At 40.9% G+C, this 19893-nt stretch overlaps 1 protein-coding gene across 2 annotated transcripts in view; it reads right to left on the bottom strand.

Moving 5' to 3' along the window:
* BCLAF3 (BCLAF1 and THRAP3 family member 3) overlaps positions 1-19376 on the bottom strand; it is a 34927-nt gene extending 15551 nt beyond the window's left edge. For both annotated transcript variants that reach the window (XM_065858158.2, XM_071812454.1), the window contains exons 1-9: positions 19327-19376; positions 11089-11162; positions 8506-9084; positions 7503-8162; positions 5049-5227; positions 4302-4416; positions 4050-4113; positions 3082-3200; positions 1141-1255 (exon numbers count right to left, since the gene is read on the bottom strand). In XM_065858158.2, coding sequence (XP_065714230.1) covers positions 1141-1255; positions 3082-3200; positions 4050-4113; positions 4302-4416; positions 5049-5227; positions 7503-8162; positions 8506-9084; positions 11089-11129 — 1872 coding nt within the window. In that variant the 5' untranslated portion in view covers positions 11130-11162; positions 19327-19376. The remainder of the gene's footprint in view (positions 1-1140; positions 1256-3081; positions 3201-4049; positions 4114-4301; positions 4417-5048; positions 5228-7502; positions 8163-8505; positions 9085-11088; positions 11163-19326) is intronic.
* Positions 19377-19893: the final 517 nt, after the last annotated feature.

Genomic DNA, 19893 nt, shown 5'->3' with positions numbered 1-19893 from the left:
GATAGCAGAGTGAAGTATTTCATTTTCCCACTTGTCTGCAAGCCAAGTTTTTCATGGCTGACTTCATGAAGAGTTATTCCTTCTTTAGGATGCTTTGCATCTGTAATACCCATGCCTTCACAGCTACTGTTGCTCTCAACAGATAACTCCTCACTGCAGTGCAGAATTTTCTAAAAACTGCATGTTTGCAGTTTGTTATTAGATATAAAAACGCAACCTTCCTGCATTTTCAGCACATCTAACAATAGCTCAGCTTCTGTTTCAAGCTAACTCATTTGCAGTTACTATATTACTTAATGAACAATTACTACTTATATTTGGGGACTTCAGTCTTAGTCTTAAGTAGTATCTTTTACTTTACAAATTTATTTCTGCTGAAGCTAATGCACACCAGACAAGATTCAGACTTTCCCTTCCAGCCACTGACAACTAGAATGCATGAGAGTATTCTTTTTCTCAAACTGTTCCAGTTTACCTCAGGTTATGTGCTCAATAACAAGGCTAATTTATAGTTTAGGGAGCACATCACTAAGTGGAAGAAATGCAATATTAGGTATAAATTTCTCTTAAAAACACATATTGTTTGTAAGTTTGTATTTCATAAAACCCTTTAATGAATTAATTTCATTAAGTCATTTTGAACCTAAAATTTCCTTCAGAAGCTTAGTCTGACCTGTTCCTGCTGTTCAATAAGCAATCTAAAATCCACCACTTTATTTCTGGACTAGCTGAAAAATGTTTTGATTTCACCCAACATACAATCTAAACTACCTTTCCAAAAGAACAAACCCCTGGCCAACTTGCTGTTAGGTTATAAAGAACAGTAGCAAAGTTGTTACAGAGTACTGCACACGCACACAAAAACACAAGAATTATTTTTGTTGTATCAGCATTTACTCATAAGAGTGGTTTTAGCTCACTTGCATTAATCTATGCTTCAACAAATATCTGAGGAAGTACAGCACTAGAACTGTGAAATTATGAGCGGTTTTACAGTTGAGTAGAGTCTGAAGATAAGGCCTCACTTGAAAATCAAAAGGACAAGACATCACAGATGGTTAAATTCACATCAGCATAGACAATGCAGCAAAAAATTATAAATGTAAGAACAAACAAAACAGAAACTACATTTAGGCTTACCAAGTGAGGTTTCCCAATAAATTTCCTGAAAGGTGGCTTAATGAACCTCATAGGCTTTTGGAAGCCATCAAGTTGAGAGTTTTGCAATTTTGAAAGACTGCAGCTTTGGTGGTTCCTGATATGTATGTGTATGAGAGAGAGAGAGAAAGAGAACAATTAAAATCTAAAGCCACAGCGTATCAAGACCCTGTATTTTAAATAACCTTAGACTAGTATCTGTATCACTTAGAAGTACAAAATGAGGGGGTTTAAGTCATTTTATTCTAGGACATTTGACAAATTACCAGTCCTCTGACTAAACTCGAGCCCAAATTGCACAGAATTATGTAGTAAGCTGTACTCGCTTATGCAATGACAGATTAACAGGGATACTCTGCCCCCTTGAAATCCTCACTGCACAAATTATGTTACCCTGGCTCACCCCGTTAGGCCTGCACGGCTGGTCACTGCTGCCCTCCACTGGTTGAAATGCTTTCTGCGTTTCTGAACTTGGGTTACACCGCACTAGCCTTTGAAGCTGTACAAGACTTTTCATTTCATGAAATCCCAAATCTGACACAAACTCAGATAAACTGCTAGATGCTCTAGTTTCATCCTCAGCAAGCAGGGTGCTCAGGCTTTGGGTTTTTGCTTTCTTGGACTTTTTTTGATGAGTACATTGCTAATACAGATATGTCCCTAAACTTCTAAATAAAACATATAGCATGAAAAGTAACCACCAGAAGTCAAAATTCATAGCTCACAAAACATCTGGAAACAGTTTTCATAGCTGCAAAATAAATGACTATGGCAAAAACGGAGTCACACTGGACTAGCTCAAAGGCATTGCCAGCATCTCATATGCGAACTATGAAAAACCTCAAATTCTCAGGAAAATTCTACTCCTTGTTCATACCGTTACTGCTCTCATCCCACATTACTCTGACAGTGTGACCCCCACCCTTACACTGAACTCCAGGACAGCCACACTTACTGCAGAAACTTGAGCTTCCCGCTTCGAGCAACACACACAAGAGGTAAGTGAGGCAGCAACTGCACAAGTGGCAACTAAAAGCCTTCCCAGATGATCAGGCCAAACATACACTGAGGACATAGCCTCAGGTACATAAAAGGCTGTATGCAACAGGTCAATTTTTTTTCCACTTGATAACTTCTACTCTTTTTTGTTTAAAGAATCTCAAATACAAGAAATATTTCTTCTGCAGCTTCACAAGTTAGATTTCCCAAATATGTGTGCATTGCCACTATTTGCATTATAGATTGTATTAAAAATGAAAAAACAGCAGCACATTAAGAATCATGACTACAGTGTAGATACATTTCATTACAATATGGCAATACTTTAATCAACATTTCTTCTAACACAAACAAGTGAGGTAATCTCTGATCAACCAACATCATAACATCAAAAGTTAAACAGGATGACTGAGGTTAGCAAATATTACTGAGGTAAACACCTTTAACAAACCTGTCAGAGGACAGCAGTAAAAAGCTACTCCAAAAATCTATAGCTTTTCTTCATAAAATTCTCCAAAAATCGGAAAAAAAATCCAATTCTCTGTTAATATTCCACATGACAATACAAAAGAACCAGGGTAACACAACAATGTATTCATCCTACTGTGTTTTTATGGAACTACAAAATAGTTATATGGCACATCAAGGAGATTAAAAACAGCTGAGCATCTTTAACTTCTTCCTCTCTTCCACTTTAGTGATACAGTTTGAGCTTTTCATTGTTTTCCCACTGCAGCTTAACTTCTTTCAAGGTAACACTCCATTACAGAGTGGTTTGCAATGTAAGTAAGTTGAATTTCAGTCTGAGTCAAACTTAAAAGCAAAGAATCACAACAGATGTGAATCCAACTGTGGAAGAGTCAGAAAAAAAACACATAAGAAAACTACAAGCTCAGGCCAACAAGATGGTTATTTGCAAATTACCTTGGAGTTACACCATCTACATGAAACACTCTCTCATCTTCATTCTTCAACCTCTCTTTTCTCCTCCTTTCTATATCATGCCGTAAATCATTTGGATCTTCTAACACTCTCGTAACGTTCTAGTTAAGAGGAAGGGTTAAAGTAAAGTTAGCTAGTAATAACTAAACACTAATGTGATTCTGTCCTTCAGGGTTTGCATCTGGCATATAACCTTGTTAATGTACTTCAACTATCTGCACATAGGATAGATGCACACCAACCCAAGGATCCAAAGTCCAAAACAAAACCAAAAAGCAGTCCCAAACATTTCTTGCCCTTTCTTGTACCATCTGCCTTTTTACAAGTGTCTAAAAAACAGTGAACAGACAACTGGAATTCTTCATGGAGTTGTCAAGGCAAAAATATTCACATTTATTCCGTTAAGTCTTAGGAAGTTCTACTATTCTTAATTGAGCTGAATCTCCACATACCTGCACTACAGAAAAAAACCAACCAGTAACTAAATGACTGTAAGTGTAGCTTGAAAAGGGAAGACAAAATCTTAGGTCCCTGGATGAACACATGGGATAAAATAGCATTCTGAAAAATTACGTGGTTGTTCGGCCATTTTAACATTAGGATAGAACAAACATTAAGGCTCTTTCTAATCTCAGAGGGGAAGAGCCACATGTCAGTCACCTACTCAGTATTTACACCATGTAGAAACGGCTACGGGTTCAAGTAGCAGGAATAACCACACTCCAGCTTCTCTGGAGAACACATCTGCATTTTATTCATCAGTGAACACAGTGTACTTGCAGCACTGTGATATCTGTAAATATGCTCAAGTGTCCATTACTTTGAAAACAGTCAGAATTACTGATGGTCTTCAAAGCATGTAAAAATTACTTAGGAATAGCAAGGGGAAGATGCTGTTTACATCTCTATCATTTTAGCTTGCTGCTTGCCAAAACAAGTATTCAAGATACCTGGGGAGATTCAGAGGGCACAGTTTGTTTGTTCTGAAGTTCTGCTAGAGACATGTCAATCCTCCTGGAACACAAAAATGACATAAGTGCCATCACTATAAACAGCAAAGCATTATTGAATGCCTTACAGAATCTTTATAGACTGCAGTTATTTTAGAGTCAGTGAAAGAACACTTTACATCACGTAAAGTCCACTGAAGATTAACTACTACCTTAATGCAAATAAATTAAGGCAAAACACACATCAATTACCTGTGAATCTCTGGATCCAAATGTATTTTAACTTCATTCATGTTTGCAATTGGCTTTTCCTGAATTTTTGAGAACCGCTCATGTAGAGTTATGTCAGAAGATGTAAAATAATTTGCTGTGAAGATATCAAATACAAGAATGTTTATTTGTAGTATCTGAAAGGCACAGTGAGAAATTGTATCTTTTAAAAGATCAGCTCTTAAGGACACCAAGACAACTTCTGAGACTAAATTTCAAACTATTTCCACTTGCAATTTGACATTCACAAATGAAAGACTGGGCCAGCCTAACTTAGGCATCCTCGTTACTTAATAAGATTAAGCTCAATAAAAAGCTAACTATTTGTCAGCTCTATCACAGTAGTATTTAAATGACTAGAATCTATAAATAAAGTTTAACACTCAATACTATGCAGCAGTCTAAACACTAATCTGAAAAATTAAAGAACTACATATAACTAGAAGTTTGTGACTACAGCAAAGCTCCTTTTTACTTCTCTTGTTCCAAAACAGGTAGGTTAGTCTAAAGTACCAGCACAAAATCCTTCTAACTTAAGAGCCCACAACAATCCCTCTACTACGGACCGAGATCTTCTTATAATGATTCTCCACCCAACTACTTTAAAATTCTCAACCTACGTTTTCCTTAACCTGAGACTGACAAGAACAGCATATCTAACTAAGTAGATTTGGTTTTAATAATTATAAATACATAAACACATGCATATACTCCAAATATTACAACCACCTTTAACTTGATGGATAATTGTGATTATTTCCTGAGTAAACTCTCTTGATGGGTCGTTTTCAACGTTTTGTGTTACAGATTCCATGTGCTCAAATACCGGATGAAAATTTTCATTTTTCCTGCCAACAGCAACCAGATCATGTGACATCTGTCTCTCTGTAGTATGACTAGAAGCAGTCCTAGAATAAAATTTTGCAGATATTCACTTCAAAATAATTCACTATATCTGAAAACGTCCAATAGACAAGTAGAACAAAACAATAAATTAAGTTCACTTTAGGAATGTGACAAAACAAAAACCTCATTTTGTTCCTTTTTTTGAAATTAAAAAACTCATAAGGCCATAAAGAAGAAAAGCTACAATACAATACAAAGAGATATGACTACAGTCTCAGGAATCCTTGTTTCAGTGAAGCATGTAATACAAAACTTGTGAATTTTCAACTTCACCTAGATTATCAACTAGAACAGGCAAATGCAGATCTCTGTACACTTCTTCAGTATAATTCTGGAAAGAAATTATGTGAGTCTTTGTCTATATGGAGCTACCAGACAATTTTCAGGAACAGCTGAGAGATGTAAAAATCTCAGAGTATCTTTAGGAACTGAATCACCACTTCAGCCTAGTGAAACAGCTTTCCAGTGGCAGTGTGTGAACTTAAGAACACGTTTAGCATCTTTCTGTCAAATTTTACTCATTCTAAATAAGTTTACACCCAAATGGTTGCACTGCTGCTTAAGAGTTATTTTGACAAGAAAACTAGCACTTTAAAAATACTGCTGTTCTTGTTGCAAGGAAAATGCTTGCCCTTTGGAAAGATATATTGAGGACTCAGCCCATGCAAAAGCTTTACAGATAAAGACTGTGTTTATTGTGCATTTTGCATTCATAAAAAAATCATATTAGAAATAGCCTCTAGCAGGTGCCACAAGTCATCTGTTTGTCCCCACTAAACTGGAAATAAACACATGCAAGATGTATTATCTACCTGCTCCTCAGCTTTATAAAGAAAGTGTTCTTCTCAGCTGAGTCATTTCAAGTCAGGTGTTTGTTAAATGCCTAAAGTATGCATCATTAATATTCCCAGTTATCAGCTTCTGCAAAATTAGTGTTATCATCTTCAAGAAAATAAAATACTTAGCACTTTCGACTGCAGAAGCAAACCTTCCACACATGAAATTAGCTGCAAACAATGTAGTAGTTTTGCGAGTCTGCAGATAATTACCATGTCTATTGTGCATGACTTTCAAAAGTAGAAGCACAAGGCTACCAAATACAGGAACCATTCCGTGGGCTTGCAACAAAACCCAACAATAACTATGTTATTTTCCTTACATTATTATTCAGGAACTTAAATGCTTGTCCTAGCCCAGGGGGTAGGGGGTAGAGTGGGCATTACTCCACTTCTCTTTCTTCAGTCTTAAATAGTAGTACCTTATGTGCAGACAGTAACTTGTCTTTGTAACTCTCCATTTTATTAGACCTTTCTAAAATACTGGAAAAGGAAAAAATTGATACAGAGGTTTTATTTGGGACAAGAGGCAAAATACATTTTAAATGAATGCCGATCTTTTTGGAAGGTAAGCTAATCCCTTCCAAAGGGGGTTTCTGCCATTGTATGACATTCTTGTCTGCAACAGAAAGGCAACAAATCAGAAAAGACTGCAAAAGTCTACACAAACCCAGCTGCTTACTCTCTACCTATGTACCCACCATTCAGGTTTTCATAATGTAACTTTTTTCCAATTAAGTGGGCACTGGGAACATAAACGGCAACCGCAAGACAGAAGCAGACTCTACTGCTTTTCAGTTGTGATGTCTCAACAGATTGCCATTTCATTCATTACCACAATAAATAACAATCCAGGGATCTCAAACTTTTCAGCAGCATTATTGAACTTGAGATCTTGAACATCTGAATGTGTGCCTGAGATTTATGTAATTTAAATGTTCTGTTTTTAAGAAGCAACAAGGGATGACTCAGTCAAAAAAATGCCATCATACTCCAGCAGAAAGCACAGGACTAGGATCTTCTGTTGTGCTTTTTTGTTGTTGTTTTCTTTGGTTGGTGGGGGTTTTTTGTGGTTTTTGTTTGGTTGGTTTTGTGTTGTGGGTTGGTTTTTCTCCTGTCCCCCCCTCCCCACAACAGGTAACACACTTACTCATCATAAGCAACTCTTAACTACAGGTTAGTACCAGGTATATCTTCTCTTTCCACTTCATACTACTCCTCCATGAAATGAACTAAGGTTTGGTCTTGTTTGTTCATTTTTAAACTAGAGGTAGGCTGCAAGTTTCCAGGCCAGTCAAATTAACATTTTAAACAAAATAAAATTAAAAACATACAACCTTAGTTTGTCCTGGTTACCTCTTTAAAGAAACTGTGCTTTCCTTCAATATTCATAAACTGTAAAGAGACAGGAAGACAAAAGAGGTGAGAGAAAAAACAATACCTGTACTTGGTCACCATTTTCTTCATATCCACTTTGATTGTGAGATGCTCCCTCCTACAGCTCACATCTGACATTTTCAGATCTGAAACAGTATGACTTGAGTCATGCCGACTATCGGAGGAATCTACTTTTTTCCTGAATTCCCCTTCTTCCCTTACTCTTTCCTTCGGTTTAAAAGATCTCAGATCAACATCCATTTTGGAAGAGTTAACACAAGCAGTGCAGCCCTTCTTTGAACCACATTTAAGAGGTACATCAACATGCCCTTCTTCAGTCCGTCTCGTTCTTCCACTGCTGAAGTAATCCAACTCTTTGCTATTCCGAGCACCCTTAGAAGAACCGTATTTCTGGTCTTCCTGCTTCACATACTTCTGAACTCTATCGTCTGAAAAAGGCTTTTCCCCATCCAGATGCCTGCGCCGTTTGTGACTGTACTCATAGGCTATCTTTGTGACAGAACCCTCCGAGTACTCCCTTTCAGCCGATCGGTGGGACTGGGCACCCAGATTTCTTTGCTCCTCCTTTTCTTGGTAGGGTGGAAAAGAACGTTCTTGCTTCCACTTGGAATTTCTTGCTACTTCACCACCGTCATACCTCTCCATTTCTCTAGCCCTTTTAGACGTGTGCCCATATTCTCTGTAATCGTGATCTTCAGGATACCTGTGTTGACATAAAGCAATTTACACTTGCACTAGAGAAGAAAGCGAGAACTTATATGTGCAGAATGTTGGACAGCAGAATGCGTGGCAAGTTAACCCATAATCCCTCAGGCCAAGGTACAGATGTGCAGGGGCTCTTAAGAGGGAAATATTATCCTTTCATACTCTAGCCATCAATACGATTTACTTAAAAGACAAATACTTCACTACTACCAGTCGCCCATAATTAAACTACAAAGTGGCCAACGTGTTTCAAGGTGGATATCTTCAACTATAATGAAAACAGACTTTCACTTGAGGCTTTACACCACAATACCCAGGTTTTAATTATTTTATTCCTATACCTCTTCTGTAAAGAGCTCCTTGCCGTAAATTCATCAGAAACTCTTCTGGGTGACTGACCATACTTCTCTTCATGTAACCTCTGGTGCCTCAAGCCATCTTCATGCCATTTTCTTTCCAGTTTACATGAAGCCCCTAAAGGTCTATGAAAAGGTTTCATGCCTTTTTCATTTCCTGTGACTTTGTAGTGCTCAAACGTGTATCTTTCTTCCATTTTGTGTTGGTAAAATGGATGATCGTGCTCTTTATATGGTATTTCCATGTATTTTGGTGGTAACTGGCATCTCCTATTGCTTTCAGTTCTTTCAGATGAGCGTGTTCTGTAGGGCTTATGACTGTAAGTATCTTCCATGGGAATTCTTTTCGGGTTTGGTGAAGGTGATCTACGTTCATACATTCTCTGGTGGTTATTTCTATGAGGTGCAAACCTGGAATTGCTCTGTCCATATTTTTCATCTTCTGTTCTCCAAGGCATAGGTTTCTTTGGGTCCTTACGAAAGCTTTTATATTCACAGTCATAATTAATGTGAGCATGCCTTTGCCTATGGTGCTCTGGACTCCTAAATGCTGGAGATAAGGACCTGAGGCAAAAAACAAAATCCACTTTGAGTTGTTACATAAAACTGAATCCACCCCTCTGTGAGAGCATCTATTCCCTAAAGTAGTACAGTTTAGTACACGATTTTACACAGGTAAAAAATTAAAAACAACCCAAGATATTAGAAGTGTCATTTGCCTGGCTAGAGTACCAAGCTTATTTTCACTCTGTTGAAAGTTTCTGTAGTAAAAATACACACTCAAAATACTAGTAAGTCAATCATTTAAATGAAAAAATGCAAAGAGAAAAAAATAAAAATAACTTCATACATATGAAGTTCCCACTACATTGAAAACAACTGTTACACACATTTTCACACTTCAAGTATTCCCTATCTTTTTCAGTGCAAAGAGAAAAAAGGGGAAGAAAAAAGCATACAAGGTAAAAAAAAAAAAAACCACACACAAACAACAACACACCACCTTCTCAGGTTTTCTTCGCATGCCAAAACAACCCCAAAAACTGACCAAAAACATCAGCAAATATCCTGTTTAAAATGCCACACAGGTAGGCTTTTTCCTGCAGGAAAGAGTGAGTTTGTTCTTTTTGTATAATTGTGTGTACACGTACATACATGTATACACATGCATACATAGGCACTTCCATGCTTATCGCAGTTTTTGCTATTAAAGATACATTTTCTAAGATCCACTCAATTGTATCACTCAGCTTTCTATTTTCACCTACAATTACAAAAATGAAAGTAACCTGTTAAGAGCTTTTAGCCAAAATCATCTTAAATTAAAAAAAAAAAAAAAAAAAAAAAAACACACAGTACAAGCAACTAACAAGAACCAGAAAGTAATACTAGACAGAACAATTCCATTTGTGTTCAAGTATTCACTGTAGGGTCTTGATACACTCTTCAATAAAAACACACAAGTTGAAAAAAATTCAAGGAAGTCCCTTGCTTCGCACACCTACTGCAAATGTACAATTTGGTGCAACTGCTCGATTTTTGCAATTGAGTTCAAACTCAGAACCACAGATCTTCCTAAAAATATAATGGCCAACTTCCAACAGCATCCATACTGCTGGTGCCCCATGTTGTTCTGGTTAAGGCTTGCATTTTAACACGAGCTGGGGCGTTCCTCCCTGCCCTTCACTCTAAGGAAGTATTCACAACTACCAATCTAGTACAGAAGTAGATAGAATGTATCTTCTTAAAACCAAAAAAACCTAACACAAGTTTTTCTGTGTTATCCAAGCTCCCTTGGTCTTGATCATCACAATTTAGTCTGTTTAGAAAAGCAACCCAAAAATCAGGAAAAGAGTAGTTTCACATTACACACAACTAGCTCTTGAAAGCTTCAGGTTGTACTTCAGCTACCTAGTTTTAACACCTCAAATTTGCAGTGCTAGTCCTAAAAATTAGGCAGGTAACTGACAGCCTGAAGTAACGTGCATGTTATTGGTGACATACATCAATGACACACGCTACTAGGCTAGTGTCCAAAAAGAGGGGCACTGACTCCCACGCTTTCAGTTCACTTTATAATGCAAGTCATATCTTATTGTGCTAAAGATCAGTTAGCAGATCAGCTCCAAAGGCTCAGAAACAGAAAGCCTGAGGTGTTTGGACTAAGTAGCATTTATTTTAACAGTCAATCTTGCCCTTCCTGGAGACCAAAAGGCAAAACAGGAGCGAGCTACAGACATTCAGTGCACCAGGTGGTGTTTGAGTAAAAATAACCTTAACTAGTTTGGTGCTTGGATTTTGTGCCTAAGGTAGTTCCAAGTCCCAAAACACACGAGTTGAACATTCTTGGCAGACAGCAAAACCTTAACACCTTCAGCTTTAAAAAACAACAAGTTGGAAAAACGCAGAAACAGTTCAGTTAGGAAAAAGAATTAGAATTTATATAATAAATTTTACAAATTGCAATTCTAGATGCAGTTTTCTTTCTTTTATGCAAGTTTTAAGTCCTAATTATAAATCCTTATATAGAACTACAATTCAGAAGACAAGTTATAAACAAATATTTACCTTGGTTTCCATCGTGGTGATCTTGATCTAGATCTTGTCATCTTCTCTCACGTGTTTATATGAGTTTCTTGAAGCTGTAAAAATTATACAATTTACTAGTCTAGCAACAGAATCACACAACAAATTGCAACACAGTTGTTTTCAATAAGTACGGTATTAGCTGCTTCAAGGTTGGGGTGAGGTATATTTTTAGGATGTTTTACCTCTAATTCCCATTTTAAAGCAAGTAACTTCTTCCATGATTACTGATCTTAGAATACAGCTTATTTTCTTTACAAATATTTGACCATTGCTCTTCTTTTCTCTCTGGTTTGTAATGTTTTCTATTCACTCTGGTTTTAAATGTTAAATAATTTCACAAGCAAGCTGCAGCAACTGAAAAAAATGCTGTATTTGTTAGTATGCATTAAATGCTATAGATGATAAAGAGGAAGGGATAGCCAGTTTTAAAATCAAGTTTACAAAGAAAAATGGTTTTGCATCAACTTATATTCTGAACATCATACATATATACTGAGCTTCAAATTTGTAATATATACTGATAATCTTACACTGTTACAGTCCTCCTCTAAGCTTTAACTGTTCCATCAAGTATTAACTGTTGTATCATCACACACTTCATCCAAATAAAACCACGTAAAAATGATCACTTTTCATTTTTATGCCTCAACTGTTCCTGAATCTTGGAAGTAACTCTGGGCATTCCTTCTGATAAAAGTTATGGAAGAATGAGAAAAATATCAGTAGAATCTACCCTCCTTGCTCCTCTTTGCAAAAATAATACTTGGAAAAAGAAACTTGGAAAACAACTGATCAAAGGATACACAAACTCACCAGTAATGACTGGTGAACAGGAATGGAATGATTACTATTTAGCAAACACAAGGACTAAAGCAGAGTCAAATTATCACATCACTGGTTAAAAGTTGGAATTTGGACCACATGCCCATGCCTACAGCTCCTAATTTACCACAAGATGCTCTAAAGGCCAGAAATATAAATAGCTACAAACCCAGATCCATCAACAGCTCTGAAATTGATGAACAACCAGTCACTTGAAACTGGAAGAATACACCCAGGTCAATGTCACTCTCTATGTGCTCTGGTATTTTCTGTAAGTATTTTCTCAGACACTCATGGAGACAGAAGACTAGTCTGGACTGGCCAAGCATGGCCTTTTTGACAGCCCCAGTGTTCAAATCGCTTCTTTAGCTGAATCTTTCTACCTGACCAACTAAAACAGAAATGGGAAAAACAAACAAAAAAAAAAAAAACAAAACCAAAAACACACACCACAAACCAGCAAGCTTTAGGGGACATAAGAAACCTGGAGCTGTATGTGTGTACCCACACACCTGACCCACTGCCTCACTGCCCCCCATCACACTTACAGGTCAAATAAAATATTACTCCTTGCTCTACCCAATTTTTTTTGTATGGTTAGCTCATGGCCAAAACACCAGTATCTTAGAGGAGAATGCACAGCCTGTTTCTGATGCCTACCCCCACAGGTGGATGTTAGACAAGCCAGTTTCTAACCTTTCAGAGAAATTAAGGAAATATTCACTTCCTGCTCATTACCTTGCACCATAAGGTAACCAGACAATGGTATGCAACACATAGCAATAGGCTAGTTCTGGAGAAAACCCACTCTAATTCATTTTTTAAACCACAGAAGTCTCCTGTTTACCACAAGAGCATTTGCTCTGCAATGAATCTTTCCATGTGACAAGGCATGAAGTAAGAAGTGTTACAAGGGATAGTGAAGCAAAGAAAACCCAAGCCCAAAGTGCCCCAAAGACTACATGTAATAATTGTTCCCTGAACTTTTAAACACAAGGTTAGCACTGCCTCTTAGATGCTAAAGGCATGTTTCTGAGGACTGTGTAGCATGAATTAACTTCAGGCCCTTTGCTTACTCAAAGATCATACTAGCCAGTTAAATAAATGCTCCAATGCCAGCCCTTATATTAAATATTATTTTTCAAATAAAAGTAACATCATGACCAAAATATTTTCCTATTCTTCACCCACAAAAACACAAACTGAACAATATTTCAGAAACAAAAAACCACAACCCCTGGCTAACACATTTCAAAAAGAGGTGTGTGTCCCACAAGCTTCAAAAATTCACTACTACCCTCTCTTCTCCTAAGCTCTAAAAAGTGACAGTATTTTATATGTCATTCAAATCCTTTCTTTCTATCTTCCCTTCAATTCTGAACCTTCTCCTTCATTTTCAAGCATGTAAACACTAAGAAGACGAAAGTGCCATTAAACCCCACTCAGCCATCGCACAGAACCTGATCTGCCAGGATTTCTCATCGCAGATCAATCAAGCTGGAAACTGAACATACATAACCAGAGATTCCTTGTTCTTTTGAGACTGGCTAAACAATCATACTAAAAGCGTGAGAAGGACTGTGACAGTATGCCCTAGATCTTTCCTTAGGATAAAGAGGAATACTGTAATTCCCAGTGAAGACACTCCTTTTGTTTAGTGGAAAGAAAGCGTTCATTTGTTTCAGTGCACCTCCTAAAAAGCAGCCCATGCAATACAATTTCCTCACAGTGAGATTCAAGATGCAATACGGAACATATGAAGGCAGCAGATACTCGACACCCATCAACACTCCCAGTGTAACACCAGAATCACAAGTTAATCTACACGGATTTTGTAAGCATGTTGCTTAATTCAGGTTTAAATCATCTCACCTAGACCAACAACATGGTTTCACACCAAAATAAAGCTTGTTGCAGGACAGCCCCAGCCTGTCCATAGTGGAATTACTTGAATCAAGAAAAGGCCCTATGGTTCCCAAGTCAGCCATCAGGTGCTCTGAAAGGCCAGGTCATGTTGGAGCAGAGGTGCCAGGTGCTCTGGGTTCTGAATTTCACCAGGTCCTCCACTGTACTTTATGGAATGCTGTCACTATGAAAACAAAGAACTGACAATAATCCTTCCTGGTTAAAAAAAAAAAAGGTTCACAGTGATGCTCGTGTGTTACAATAAGTGACTCAGAAGAGGAATTATCAGTAACTATGCTTAGACAGTTCTTCAATATTAATGGAAGTCACACCTTTTATTTTCTTTTCCTTGACTTTTAGAATTGAAACAAGACAAGTACCCTCTCAGGAGAGATGGCCTCAAGCCTGCTGCCAGCTCTCCTTTGATTCTATCCTTGAGAGATCAGTGCTTTGACAAGTACAACATTCTTGTAGTATCTATCTACTCCAAACCTGAAAGGAGTATCTTGAGAGAAGTAACTCAAAAGTGACCAGACATTGTATGCGATGTGCCAGCCTGAATACACAGTCTTTCAGAAGGGCTATCAATGTTTAGCAACTTGCTCTCCTGAACAGAACAATCTTCTTTATTTTCTCCAGTATGAAATAAAAGAAATCACACACTACTGCAGTCATCTAGCTGAACAGACAGAAACTGGAGCTCCTCCTAATGCAAACAGCCCCATACCAGTAAGACCTTGCAGATAAAGTACAGAAGTAATTAACTCTCCTGTAAACAGACCATAAATACATGGACTGCTTTACATGCCTTTCAGGTGCCTTCCAACATCTACAACAAAGGTGATGGAAGAAACCCTATGCAGAAAACACAAAGGGCAGACCAATAGTAGAAGTGCTTACTATCAAAGAGATGGTCTTCAATTGCCATTTCACCTGTAGTGAAGGGAAATTTCCTTTCTCACCTCTTTGTATGGGACTGCCCAACTGCCACTGCCACCATCTCCCAAATCTTTTAGAGGAAGAACTACGCAAGTCTTGTGTAGGTTGGGTCACACAGCAGACAAGACGACAGATACTAACCCTCACTGCAAAAGCTACACAGCTCACTATTCTCTCACTCTGCTCAAAAAGATAAGGCGCAGCTGCAAGCCTTTCATCTGACTGTCTTCTTCAAGGGGGATCAATCACAGGTTCCAAGGAATATGCCAGAGCATGTATTGCTGCAGAGTCTGTCAAGAAAGAAAAAACCAAGAACTGAGAGTCTCAACACCCAGGTAGCCAAGTATTCAACAGAAATACAATCAAATTAAAAGCTCAGCTGCAATCCAGACTTAAAAAAAATCTTGAACCCTACAATATAGAAAGCCATTTATCCTACCCTTAAATGAGAAGTATAGTACTGGCAACTTTTCTAGTAGGCAAGTTATTAAATCTGATTTGAAGGTTGTTCCACACAGCTCCTACCACAGCAACTGTCCAAGCAGGACACAAGTCTGGCATGTTCTTGCCCATTCAGCTGCCAGGCAAATCTTAACACCTCCAACAGCAAGCATCCAGGGAAGAGCATAAGAACAGAGAAACATCCCCCAGCAAACCAGCCTGACCATTTCTGAACTGCAACAGGACATCTCTTCCACATCTCCTTTAGCCACGCTTTCCCAGACTGGCTTGGGTGCCATTACCACACACAGAGGCTCCCAGTGCAGCACCAGGCCACACATACACTCATTTCTTCCTGATTTTTCTACTAAAAACCTTCAGCCTCAAAAATCACAGCTCCTAATTGGCACCTCTAACCCTTTGGAGGCTGAAGGATGTCAGGAAGAAGCATGCAGCCCAACCCTGCCCCATGCCCCAGCACCAGAGAGGTGCCTGGAGCCAAGTTACAGCTCTACCAGTGCATGGAGGTAACTCCCAACCCAAGGCACGCTGCCCCAGGGCAGGACAACTGTTACAGGTTTGAGAACTATGAGCTAGAACAGTTGTTTGACTTAAGGACACCCACCCACCCCTCCGATGAGGCAATTCTAAACCAATTCTAAATTCAGATGCCACAGCAGATAACAGATCAATGCAAATGACCAAGACAAAGTTTTCATCCTCAGTTTCCTTATCACTCTCCAACAGTCCATGAGTGCTATTTTTGATTGTAGACCCTTACTCCCAGGTTTTTGCCACACCTCAGGGCACCCCTCACATTTCCAAGGTCATTCTCTGAATTTTCTGAGTATTTTCTAGCAGGTCTGGCAGCACCCCCAGACCACTGCAGCTCCAGTTGCTCTGGCAACACAGCCTGGAGATGATGCCACCAGGGAGATGACAAGGCTATTTTTTTTCCCCCCTTTCTTCTGTTTTTTTTTTTTTTTTTTTTTTTTTAAAATCACATTTTACCAAGTCTCCTGATACAGTCCATGGCGTCCCTCTCCACAAGCTCACACTCCTGCTCCTCACAATATGAGCAAAGTGAGCTCTGCCACTCCAGTTTGCATGCTGAGACATAGGGTCCTCCCTGGCACCAGGAGCATCCCTCTGGCTTCACAAACCACAGCCACTGCAGCTTTAGATAACTTCTTGTCCTCCTCCTCAGCTCTAACTTTATTTGGCACAAGCTGTGAAAGGCAGGCTTTACACAGGTTCTATCCCAATACCGAGGATCATTAACAGACAACCAGGCCTCATGCTAGTGAGGTAACCATCCCACATAGCAGCAGTACACAGGCATCACTCCCCTCTCCTTGCTCTACAGAATATCTTTATACATATATAAATAAATAAAAATAATTGTTCCCCCTTACACTCCCAGTAGGATGAAGATGTATTACAGAAAGTTCAGGCCCAGCAGAAGCATACAACAGTTCTTAATGGATCACTAAACAAACTTCAGGCAGTTCCTGGGGATACATAAAAAGCATTCCCCTCTCCCTGTGTATTCAAGCAAAAGAACAAAAATAACTGAGTAGATCTACTGAGCATGTAACTTAAGATCAGTGTGCTCTCATTTAAAACTAACCTATTTAATGACACTAATTAGCACGCAATGCCTCACCTTTGCGGAAAAACAGATCACAGTTCTAACTTGGAAAGACTGAGCAGGATAAATCTGTATCACATAATAATTCAGGTATTTCACTCTCAAACACTTTTTCCGTGGCTTTTGTTTTGCTTTGTTTTTTGGGTTTTGTTTGCTTTTTTTTACATTAAAAAGTCACAACCTATAAGCATACTGGCAAGCCACTTGTGTAACACATTGAATTAGAGGCCTTTAACACGTCTGTTACAGAACCTTAAATGTCTCAGCGCCATCCCCTGCCATTTCTGCCTTCCTGTTAAATCCACTCCTGTCACAGTCCTAAAGACAACCCACAACGTCCTTGCCCACCGAAAGCCCTCCAATGTGTACAAAACAAAGATCTTTGCCTTTTCACCTTAAGTCACAAAAACACGAGAAAAAAAAAAAAAATAACCCCTTTATTTATTCAGAATGGACAATGCCACACAGCAGCACTGCCAGGAGGCTGGAAAGTCCTGGCTGCCTTACTCGGCCACACCAGAGAAATAAGCCCTTGCTGGAAGACTCCCAGAACGTTTCCTCCCTTCCCTGTAGACAGCAAGTGCCTGCTGCCACCTGAGAGGAAAAGCAAACCTAACTGTGTGCAACCACATCCATCAGGAGCTAGGAGCTCACTGTGACACCAACCCAGCCTACGTTACCTCCTGGCAGGTGAACACCCACAAGGCAAGACTGTGCCAAAATCAAGCCCATCTCATCACAGCGCAGGCGGATGGAGAGTTGGGTTTGATCGCTCTTACAAAAACGGTGGCAGAAATACCAGTTATTTTGCTGAAGGCAGATGTGAAGGAGTGCATGGACAGTCATTAAGACAGACAGCTGTTTATCAGGGTAACAGGGTGTGCCTCTAAAGGAAGTTAATTAATTTCAGCTCACCTCATCAGCACCAATATTAAAAAAAAAAGAGCCAGAAAAATTCTCATAGCTTCTGATTAGTCTATCAGAATGGAAGGATGAAAACAAGGGGAAAGACTTAGTCATCTACGTTCTCTGGCCTTCTCTGCCCAACCCTGTGTCTCACAGCCTGCCACAACGTGGTTTTCATCAGCAGAGATTCTTACATGCCTTTTGCATATTTCTTCCCCTCCCTGGCATCCTTTTCAATGCTCTTCCTCCAGCTGCCCACACCCAGCAAAGCTTTCACTAAAGATTCACCTTTCCTTGAGGCTCACAAACACACAAGGTAAGCAGGTAATTAAAGTTTCCCAGCAATTTGAGTACCCTCTGTTTTAAACCTTCATAATTCAGGAGCCTAAACTATATTTACAACCAACTTGGGGTATTTAAGAATTGCAATAAAAATTAGGTGTTGCTGTTTGGGATGGAATGGAGACAAGTGAAGAGACTGCTACCACTGATTCCTCCTGAGAAATTACTGCCCCCTCAGACATATATGAATAATCGTGCATAATCAACTAAATCAACCAAAGAATTATCAAAAAAACCACAGGATTTGGTTGAATCAGCACCAATTCATCTTGCTTTAGTTTGACTTACACCTGAAAAAACATTATGCTAAACCAAAGACATGCTAAAACTAAGATGTGACCAATATACTAAACATGTACCGCTTTAAGTTATCCTAAAAAACACTAACTGGTACACATCTGCATGTGACAATACATAAATCACTAGGAACAGAGACTCTTGGTGCTTATGCTTTGCTCACCTCTGAGGAAAACGCTGTCCTGACAGTAACAGCGAGAAGCAACCTCAGCTCTGCTGCTTGCCCAGAGGGTTCACAGCAACATGGGTTTTCTGGAACCATCAAGACACAGGGACACGGCACCGGCAAGCACCTCAACGCCCTTGCCCCATGCTTTGTTCCTGGCCCTCCCAAACCTCGTTGAATGCCCCAGCTACACACATCGTACCACAGAACACACACACATGGACGTGTGCATGCATAGATACACACGGACATACACAGGCACACACGGGGGCAGAGGTGGGTCACAGATGCCGCTGCTCCAGGTCACTCATCCAGCCACAGATCCCAGACGAGTTCAGCAGAATCCCCGCTGACCTCCCGTCCCCGCAGCAACCGGAGCCACCGGCCAACACCTCTCCGGTCAACTCCCACCCGCCTTCGTCACCTCCCCGGGGCCGGGCAGGCCCTCCGGAGGGCGCAGGAGGGGGTGGGCGAGCTCCGTGCACCCCGGCCAGAGCCCCCGAGGCCCGGTCCGCTCCTTCCCGGCCGGCAGGGCAGAGGACGGGCCCGTCCGGCGCCAGGCGGGCAGGACGCGCCGACAGGGACAACGACCGTCGCCCCCGGGGCCCGAACATCAGCTCCCACTCCGCCTCACGCTGCCCGCGGCAAAGGCGCTGCCCGCAGCACAGGCCCGGCCCCCGCCCCACCGTTCCCAGGCCTGCCCAAACCCCACCGCAGCCATAGGGCCGCCGTCAGCCCCCGCACTCACCACCAGCGGGGACCGCTTCTGGAGCCGCCGCCGCCGCCTCCCGCCGCCTCCCGCCGCTTCTCCGGTCGCCACCACCTCCGCCGCTTCGCCCCGAGCAGGTGCCCGGCGAGGAGAGGCGGGGCGGGCCCCGGCGTGCCGCGCCGGCCGCAGCTGCTGCCCACAGGCACGGCGGAGAGAAAAGGCGGGCGCAGGGCGGGCGCCCCGGAAGAGGAGGGGCGGGGATGGGCGGGGCCGGGCGGGGGCGGGGCCTCCCCTCCTTCCCCTCCTTCCCCTCCTTCCCCTCCTTCCCCTCCTTCCCCTCCTTCCCCTCCTTCCCCTCCTTCCCCTCCTTCCCCTCCTTCCCCTCCTTCCCCTCCCGGCTGCCCTTTGGTCTCCCGTCCGGGTGCCATCTCACCCGGTAGCCGCCGTCTGCCTGCCCGGGCTGCGCGCTGTCGGGGACAGGCGATAGGCAGCTCCGTGCCGACCGCGCAGAGAGGCTGGGGTACCCTGGCCCTTGTTGGGGGTTATTCAGTGCTCGGAGGAGCCCCTCAGTTGGAAAGCCGGGTGAAAAGACCTTGCTGCGGCCTT

Source organism: Patagioenas fasciata, chromosome 1, assembly GCF_037038585.1.
Source record: "Patagioenas fasciata isolate bPatFas1 chromosome 1, bPatFas1.hap1, whole genome shotgun sequence".
In the NCBI taxonomy this organism is placed as follows: Eukaryota; Metazoa; Chordata; class Aves; order Columbiformes; family Columbidae; genus Patagioenas; species Patagioenas fasciata.
The sequence above is the reverse complement of the archived record's forward strand: the minus strand, read 5'-3'. Positions and strand labels throughout refer to the sequence as shown.